Raw genomic sequence first — 10,361 nt, forward strand, 5'->3', positions numbered from 1 at the left:
ACCTCTCCTTCAGTCTCCGCATCATTTCGTTCCTTTGCAAAGCCATCATCAAAAGTCGGCAGTTTTTGCAAGAATTCTTCAGCAGAGGAGCAATCCTGCAAAATTCAGAAGAAATGTTAAGAGATTTTGTGCCTGCATGTTAACAACATAAAACAAATATGCTTGATCTGACCCTTAATTGTTCCGGTACAAGGTTCTGAACAGGAATATCAGAAAGCTCAAGTTTTAAATCTGATTCTCTAGCTAAGATTATAACCTGCAGGAAAGAAAAAAATGGAATCATGTTCAGGATCAGTTTCACAATATATGAAGTAATAAGGAACAGACCATATATATATACACATAAATATTTGACCTTTCTGGCAACATCACTTCCTGATAGATCATCCCTTGGGTCAGGTTCTGTATATCCAGCCTTCTTGGCTTCACTCACCACATCACTAAAAGATCTTGCCCCATTAAAGTTGTTGAAGATGTAGCTTAAAGTCCCACTACAAGCACACAAAACGAGAAATAAGAGATAAATAAATAGGACATTTGCATACATACAACATAATTCTTATATATTTACATTTCTAACAGCTAAACATTCATATTTATTTGCATACCACTCAAATTTTATTATCGCCACAACAAGTAACACCATCACTGCCTTTTGAAAAGTGAAATACACGCTTTCATATACAGGTTTATGATACGAAGGTGTTCTAAGTGTAAATATCAAAATTTGGGTGTTAGATATGTAAATACATAAGAATTGTGTGATGTATGTAAATTTCCCAAAATAAAATAGTTCTCTTTATTTTCCTAAATGAACTTACTGGGACAAAACTTTGCCTCGTTAAAAATTTCTGCTAGTTCTTTTTTATACGTGCATGAACAAAGAGAAATTCTTGCTTACATAAAAATGCAGTTTAACAGTGCAACTAACCTGAAAATGCCCTCAATCTGCAAAATTTTGTCACCAGTTTCTAAAAGTCCCTGTAGAGTTCTGATTATTGGAAGACCAGCACCAACAGTTGCTTCATAAAAGTAGTGAGTGTAGGATTTCCGCTGTAGTTTCCTCAGTTTCAGATACTGTATATAGAACATGTTCTTTAGCGGATGGTATGGCAGAAAGATACAGAGAAAACTGGGGAACACAAATCAAGTCTAGGAGTAAACTTTTGAATACAACAACAGCAACAACAACAACAACAAAGCCTTAATCCCACTACGTGGGGCCGGCTACATGAATCCTTTTTCTCCATTGCGTCCTATTTAGTGTCATATTTTCATTTAGTTCTAATAAATTAAGATTATTTTTTATACAATAAAACCAAGTCTTCCTAGGTCTACCTCTGTCTATTTAGGAGTAAACATTTGAATAGATGACAAAAAAAAAAAAGATTTTCTATTCCTATAATGACAATTGTAGATGAGAGAGGATGATTCAAAATTAAGTTTTGCTAATGCAATGAATATGATGTGTATGATACGTTCGTGCAACAGGAAATCAATGATTCACACATATCAAAAGTTACAAATTAATCTAACAAGCACTGGTTTTAAATAAAAATAATTAGTAGAGTTGAGCCCAATCACTGTTTTAAAAAGTGCAAGTGTCTTACTTAACGTAAGCGTAACCATTTTAATTTCATATGCTTAAAAATAATAAATATATTATAATGATATATGATTGAGAAAATATTAAAAATAAGATATTGCATACTTAACAAACTAAAAGCTTCTACCAATTTCAATTAGTCACAACAATGTAAGATTTTGAGAAACATTGAACTAGATTTATCAAAATTTCAAAAAATTTGAAGTTTAAGCTATCCTAATTCAAAGCAAGATGCATACATAGTGTGTAAACCTCATATTATAAACGCTTTGAAGTTCACTTTTAAGGCGTTTTAAGACCGTTGTACTTCAAGCATACTTCAAAGCTCATTTTTCTAAATGATGAACCAAATTGATACGGAAATGATCATCAACATTCAAAAAATCCGGAAGAACTTGGAATGAAGTGAGATCAATGAGCAAATGAATTAATTCTCACATAATCACATTTCCGACATGACATAAAATCAAACAAATAACACAAACAACAACAATTTAAATGAAAGAAATGGACAAGAAATCACCAATGAAAAGAAAAACTCGGCCTCATCCTATAACAAGGAGTTGACCGATTAGAGGTCAACCAACTAGGAGTTGACCGACCAAAAGTCAAGAGTTATTAAAGATTTATCTCAAATATTGCCCTAATTCCTAATGAGGAAAGAGGAATTGTACACATCACAAATGTATAGTCTTAAAGTCGAAAATAAAAGGGGTATAGATATCAGTTCATAACAATCCAAACCGCCTATAAATAGAAGAGCATTAAATGTAATAGAGGATGTTGAAACCTAATACCAACTATCTCATTTCAAAACCTCTCTCTCTCTCTCTCTCTCTCTCTCTCTCTCTCTCTCTCTCAGTTACACCATTAAACGGGTGTGATTCACGAAAAAATCAGGATTCAACTACATAGCTTTAAATAAAGATTACTCACCTCGAGCTCAGAAGATTTCTCGTCTTTATATTCTATCACATAGAAAAACCTACATCCAAAATGTAATATTTTCTAGTTAACTTCCCTTAAATTATAATTTAATTTTACTATTTAAGAACATTTTTACTCGTAATTTATTTACTTATTTACATAATTGATTGTTACAAATAATTGAGATATTCCTAATTTAATTTACCATAATTCAGACATTTCTAATTTTTAGTAATTAATATTGAATACTATAATTTGATTATCATTACTTAATATTAATTATTTTTTTATTAATTATTAATTTAGAGAAAATTAAAATTCAACCCATAATATAGGGTCTGTTTGGGGCAATTGCAGCTTATTGAAAAATATGTTTATAAACTGATTAAAAATAATCTACTGATAAACTAGGTACGGTGGCTATTACAAATATTTATTTTTTTGGAAAAGTTAGACACTGTCAAAAAGCTGTCACCGCACCTAGATAGGTGCGGTGTGAAAACGTTGTTTTCAGTATTTCGAAAATGCATAAACTGTCAAAACGCAATTTACCCAAACCGACTAGGTGCGTTTTTAAAACGCAAAACGCAATTTACCCAAACAGACTAGGTGCGTTTTTAAAACGTCATTACACCAAATAAGCTGCCCCAAATGGACACATACATATGTAAATCATATCTCTTAAAACGTCTTTTCACTAAACTATCATAATTTTATTAATTCTAGATTTATTTTCTAACCCTCAATTAAATTGTCAAATTGCTCCAAAACGTCAATTAACATTCCACTTCTCCCTTCTCAATTCATAATTATTATTAGTTTTATTTTTATAAATTTCATACAAATGCCTAAATTTTTTTAAGAAAAAATTTAAGATACAACCCAAATAATTGAAAAAAAATGAAATACTGAAAAAAATTACCTCCATCTGTTTCAAAAAGAAAAATCCAAAACCCACACCTACACCACCGGTTTCGCCACTCGCCTTCATGCTCAAGAGTCCTTCGTTCTATCTCACTTGAGTGCTGCATTGCTTGAGATTTCAGCTCCAACATGAAATCGGCTCCCCTCCTTGCCTTCGTCTTCGGCCTCGGCTTACAGTCAAATCGATCTCGTTAGTTTCAATATCATTCGAAGCAGGTGTAAGGGCGCTCAATTCTTCTTTTCCCTGCTCAGAAATCGCAAATGGTACTTCATCGCCTTTGTATGCATCGAACGATGCTTAGGTATGCTCACGTTCACAGTCCGAGTACAACGAGCCAAATTGACAGCCCTAGATGCTTCAACTCGCCTTAATGGACACTAGTCTGATTCGAGCCTTTAACTTGTACTGCTTGCACTCCTTTCTTATAACTCCTTCCACCTCTTCCTTAAAGGTGGAGAGCCCTCTCCTGTTCGATTTGACGACCCAAAATATAATGCCAGTGTTACAGCATTACGAAATAACCAAGCATTACATAGGTCCTACTTTTATAGGTTTTATCTTCCAAGTCATAAGGAATGGAGAGAACAAAACTTACGCTTGACAAATAATTAAGCAATAAATTTCAAAATGATAATTAACATAATGATTTTAAATTTTGTGCTCTCAATCTAATAAAGCAATCTAAGCATCATCATGCACTGGAAATCACAATCAGTCTGAAACTTGCTTAAAGTTGCTTTGTCCCATATTTGAAATAAACCTTCAAGACCACTCGTAAAAAATAAAATAAAATGAAAAATCTTGAAGTTTCTTTGCCAACAAAGGTTTAATCATGAGTTTCAACTTATTTGAACCCAATCCGCAGTAAACAATTGGGTAGAGCCCACAAATATTACAGCAGCAAAAAATCGATCACGCAAGTTACCCCTGACATAGGCACATATATCATCTATTATAGTGGAAAAATTATGCTTCCAACCACAAAGATAAATACATTAAGCAACCTTTCCTGATATTAGTAGCGTTGATAGCAAACATTATTCGGAGAAGATTTATTATTAAATTACTCTCAAATTTTAAACAACACATTTTAAGGTCGAACCTGGTAAGAAAAATTAAATCTGTAAAATTTTAAAAAATGCTCAAATAATAATCAGCCTTTAACTTAACACATGCATCATTCACATTAATTGATGACAATGACAAATTTTAGTTTGACCAAAGCTCACAAAGAGCTAACACATGTCAAGTTTATCATATGATCTCTCTCAAAAATCTCATGGCAAGTACATAGCATATGTCCTCTGCAAGGGGGATTTGCTACAAAATAGCCTTATTATATTACGTTTAAAAGTAAAACCAGAATAAATATGAATCATAGAGTGCATTTGATGAGACACGAAATCCTCTCTTAGCTAAGGTTAAATTAAAATTGATCCATAAGACAAATATACACACTAGATCTATAAGCTCCTTTGAACCATGCATTCCATGGTTGTTGATAAACATCTTTTAGTTATGTCAGATTAACTCTATTGACAAAGGAGTTCAGGGTCGATAACAATCTAAGAAAACAAAACCATGGGATCTTCATCAAATTCAACATCATAATCCCACCATCCATTCTAAACTAATGGTGGTATATTATCTATCCTAAATCAAGTTGCTACTATTATGAGCAGGTATTAACCTGATTAGAAGTGGGTGATTAACCAAAATGCCAATGGAAAATTATGAACCTGAACATGAAGTTCTCACAAAATAGGGCAAACTATCTGGAAAGTATCTTTTTTGATATCCATTGTTGTAAAGTAAATGCCTCAGACTACTATTTATGAACACTTAATAACCTAGCATAATATATAATGTTTGCAAAGAATCAATATTAATTTTATTTTAATTTGATCTCAATTAACTTTTAACTACAAAACTTCCAAAAGTAACTGAATTCACTCTTAAAACAATACCCACCTTTGCTAGACCCGCGCGACACTCAAAAGCTATAAAACCAAAAAACCACTCTGTCCAAACAAACCCATTCCAACGTACTAGAGCAAATCACACACATGAGTACATGACAAAAGAAGCCATAAGAAAAGCACAAAGGCGCACATGTAAATCCTGCAATCCATTCCCACAATCAATGTCATACGCCAACATTTTTTTTTTCAATTATTGTTAAAAGAATAATTCCAAAATCACTTCCAGACAGTAGCAACTTTACATCAGTAAGTTCAGGAAAATATCAATTTAATTCAGTATTTAAAGAAAAAAAAAATTTAAGAGTACATTAATCATATAAAATGCTATAATCAAGCTGGTTTAGGACTATATAGTTACCCGGCCAAGTGGTCCTGAGTTTGCCTTCTTGTTTGGAGTAATAACATGAATTCCCTTTCGCAGCCAATCATAGTAATGGTTGGCAACATGTGAATCCGCTGTGCAATCTACTAACACTGTGTTTGGAAAAAAATGATTTTCATGCACATGTCGTACAAACTTTTCTAGGTCAGCCTTTTCCTTCTGGTGTTCTCTCCATTTTGTCAAATCTATACCACTGAAAAAGCAAGCCTCGGTCAAACAAAGTTCATGTGTGCTACTCTTGAGGTGAAAAATGTTAAAAGGAAAATATAATATGCTGACCAAGAATAAACGATGCTGATCAGTAAACAAATTATACCATTTAGATGTTGCTATAAATGCACTAATCACATCTAATAACAGAAGAGAAAAACCAAAAATATTCATTGAGCTGCTGAATTCATTCTTGGTGGAGATGCGGACCATAATTAATGATTTTTTAATATTATATAAAGGAAGACTAGGTAGCCCATAACTAAAAGTATGTGCACTAGCAAAAATCTTCTATAATTGCAGCGATTATAAGACCATAATATGAAGTTGTGAAGATAAAGTGAGCGGTCATTCTCAAAAACAATGATATCAAGCAAAAATTACAGATTTATGCAGCTAAGATAACAAAGTCGAGAAAACTATCTTATGAGTTGCTCAACACCATGGTCTTCGACTATGACAAACAATGATATCAAGCATACATTACAGATTTATGCAGCTAAAGGTAAAAAGTGGAGAAAACTATCTTACGAGTTGCTCAGCACCATGGTCTTAGACCCGATAATTCCCATAACACGAAAGTCTATGTTAAAACTTTCCTTGAGAACTGCAGCCTGTCAACGGTTTTTTTATCAGGTTCAAGTTGGAAGTTAGAAAGCATAACAACAATAAACAAAACAACTTCTAAATGCTCAATAAGGAAAAAGCCTGCAATCTCTGTTTTACAACTATTTCTATATGATTTTGTCTATCTCCCACATTATAGATACCGTTTTGGGTGATCCATGATTTTTGTATTATACAATATTAGTATTACGAGGTTCATTGTCATATTTGATTTCATTTGAATGAACTGTACTTTCTCATGTTTTAATTACATATTTTTAACAACAGTATAAATGATTTATTCGGTTGTGGATTTTCAATGATGAAATATAGTTCATGAACGTTAGCACATAAACATAATATAATATTGACAAATTTTTAATTGGATAACTTCAGCATTTTGAGTTGACTATAATGTAAATACAAAAACCAAAGTATGCCATTGTTTTATTAAAATTTCATTCATTTTTGTTGTAAGTATTATAGTTGGAGAAGGTGGATGCTTTGCCTTTTGCTCGGGCCTTTCCCACTTTTGGTCTTAGTTCGTCGATGATACCGTTTAACTAACAGCTATCTAATGGTAATAGTAGCATCAACAGACCTAACATAAAATAAAATACAAAAAAGTTTTCCCCGAGTCCGTAATAAAAAGTTTTAAGGATATCCGAGACAAGCAATATTCTGAGCGGATAATGATGAACAGTAATCGCCAGAAAAGAAAACATGTTGAATTCAAATGTAAATGCTTATCAAATTTCTGTTAGTGAAGAGAGAAAGTATGGAAACTTGCACATAATCAATTTTAAAAGCATGCCAGAAATCTTAAAACCCATGATGGCCTTAGATTATGTGGTGAGGTTAAAAAGACCCAGTCAACAAAAAACAATTTGCACTTAAAATTTTAACCAAATTTAATCCATGATCAAACTCCAACTTTAACCAACACTAGGCAAACAGTCCAACTTTTTTTTTTTCTCCAGCTAACAAAAATACATGATCAAAGAAATAAAAGGCTAAATAAGACTCACCATAGATTTCTAATAGTGGTAATGGTTTAAAATTAATGATAAGACAGAAGATGTAATTTTCAAAAAGGACTGTTAACCAGTAATTCATGTTGAAATACCACAGTTATACGTAAGAATTTCCTTCAGTTTGTTTAGAACATTAAGTAAGTTGGTAGAACAAGATGATAAACTCAACCCAATAAAGAATTATGCCAAAACTAACATTCATAGAAGGTAAACTTAAAACAAAAATATGCAAAGTAAGCAGAAGAAATAGAGCTTTGCGATCACCTGATCTCTGAGCTGGTCAAGAAGTGTGCTGCCAATCAAGCCCGGTCCAATGAGGCCAATAGCTAATATAGTTTTAGAAAGGTAAAACCTCGAGTGTGCAGCCCTTAGAGCCCTGACACAATCATCTTGCTTCAGTACAATTGTAATATTGTATTCACTGCAACCTTGGGCAATGGCCCTTACATTTATGTTAGCCTAAATAACAGATAAAACACAACATCAGCAGATAATGCAGCTTCAATATAGCAAATAAAGGGTTAGTAGTTTGCCAAAAAAAATTTAGGATCGTGATGAGATAGATTTGATAACCAATACCTTTGCTAGTGCATCAAAAAGAGTAGCACTGACCCCGGGAGTGCTTGCCATTTTCTGGCCAACAGCTGCCAAAATGCTACAGTTATAGATAACCTCAACCTGCAAAATTTAAGATACAAATTAACAAAACATTATGTTCTATAATATTTGAAAATCATATAACTATAGTTGTTGAATGAAAATTTTTTATTAAAGCAAACAGAACACCAATGGGCTTCTGCGTTCTTCTGGTTAGTTGTGGACAAGCACAACATGGAGAAACAAGCCAAGGAAACAAAATATGTGCGTTGGCTTTCAAAATGATTCGACTAAAATTCTAGAAAGGTAACAAACAATATGGAGCAAACATGGTGTGAAAAAAAAAGAGGAAAAAGTCAAAATTCATGCATTCCAGTTAAACTACAATCTTGACTTCAAACTATGAGCAGTGTTGCTTGTCTAAAGAAACTAAAACAGATAAGCCAAATTCATTGGCCAGCCAATCTCTAAGTATTGGGAAAATTTAAAGTGAAACAGGCACATTATCCCCTAGCCATTGCTCACTATTATATCATTCAGCAAGCATTCCATCAATATTAGCTGAAAACGTGAAATCTGTGATGCACATTTTTTTAAAAACTAAAATAGATCAATTAGATAATGATAAGAGTACATTAAGAGTATTTACCAAGAAATGTAGGACCAAGAAGATACATACAAAAGGGCAAAAAGATAAAAAGTTTCAATTGGGGTAGTCTAGCCTAAAGCCTAGTAGAAATAAACAAGAAGCGCCAGATTTTGTTCAAATCCCTATCCAGCTGCAGGTTGGAGGGGAATAGGGTGCTAGAAGGTGGATCAGAAAGGCTGACCAACAAGATAATGGCGAAAAAGAGGGGCAAGTCAGCGAGGATGGCAGGAGGATAGCCGACTACTAATGGAAGGGAAGGAGGAGGAGGACGGAGGAGAATTGAGAAAGATAAATCACCACATCAGAGTAGGATACAGCCGGTGCCTCCTCAGATACAACCCTAGAACAGTGAGAACAATTCCACATAAGAATATGAAAGCAACACACAGCAAAAACTAACCTTAAACTCTGAAAACAGCAAATAAATAGCCCCTATATGAAGGAGAAGCAGAAAAGGAAGGAGAGGGGCGGGCAGAAGTCCCGCCCTGTCAAAATCCCGCGCCATGCCACTCGACATGGGTTTACCCTGGACCAACCTTCAATTGGACCGATTCGATTCAGTAGCAGGATTTTCCGCTTCCCGTGACAATGCGGGAAGCTTCGCGTTCCGCATCCACACGGGAGGCCCCGCATCACAAAGATCTCCAATAATTTCAATGTAAGTGTCAATAATTTGATTCCCAGGTTTAATAAAAAGGTAAAGAACCAAAATAGTCCAAAGACTTTTTAATTCAATCAAATTTAGCCTTAAACTTTTCTTAGTATTCAATTAAGTTCCGAAACTAATAAAATTTAAACCAATTTAATCCTCTCATTAATTTTGTTGTTTCTTTGGATGAAACTTGATGGAGGGAAGCTTTGCATTAGGGTACTTTGGCCTTTTTAAGGGACAATCTTATTAGTTTGAGCAGATGTTAAGTTAAAATATTGAACATCAATAATCCAAACTATGCTCGTAAGAAACTTCAATCAATCAACCTATTTTTGACCAAACAAATAGTAATTTTTGATGATCTAATTGGTTCCAAATTGTTGAGTTAAAAACGGGTAAAAAACATTTGGAACTAAAATGAGCAATCCTAAAAAATCTAGAAACCATTTGGATCAATGACTCAAATTAATATAATACATTGTTCTTTTTTTTCCTTTTTTGGCATGAAAATGAGCATTTCCTTCTCTCTTTAAGTTGGTAGCAAAATACTCCAATCAGTGGACATTCCATGGTCACTCTTACGGAAAAAATTTGCGTACATAAGACGTACGCAGAGCTGCGTACGTCTGTAACCTGCAAACAGGTTACAGGGAGGATTTTAGGAGGTTATAACCGCGTTATACCCCCTGTAACCTCCCTGTAACCTATCTGTACCTTCGAGTAAGTTCCGCGCTTCTGTTTTCATATATAGGTAGGTTACAGGGAGGTTACAGGGTGTATAAACCGGTTTA

General features: G+C 33.7%; 1 protein-coding gene across 1 annotated transcript in view; it reads right to left on the minus strand.

The window, feature by feature from the left end:
* The window catches only part of LOC110031494 (bifunctional aspartokinase/homoserine dehydrogenase 1, chloroplastic-like), a gene marked incomplete at its 3' end in the record, with an annotated part of 76,955 nt that continues 66,594 nt past the window's right edge, over positions 1 to 10,361 (minus strand). Inside the window, 8 exon segments of the mRNA XM_020734715.1 lie at positions 1 to 95; positions 173 to 256; positions 356 to 491; positions 932 to 1,077; positions 5,799 to 6,015; positions 6,564 to 6,646; positions 7,937 to 8,131; positions 8,252 to 8,350. Of these exon segments, the coding sequence (XP_020590374.1) occupies positions 1 to 95; positions 173 to 256; positions 356 to 491; positions 932 to 1,077; positions 5,799 to 6,015; positions 6,564 to 6,646; positions 7,937 to 8,131; positions 8,252 to 8,350 (1,055 nt within the window).

This window comes from Phalaenopsis equestris, unplaced genomic scaffold (genome assembly GCF_001263595.1).
Source record: "Phalaenopsis equestris unplaced genomic scaffold, ASM126359v1 Scaffold000834, whole genome shotgun sequence".
Classification (NCBI taxonomy): domain Eukaryota; kingdom Viridiplantae; phylum Streptophyta; class Magnoliopsida; order Asparagales; family Orchidaceae; genus Phalaenopsis; species Phalaenopsis equestris.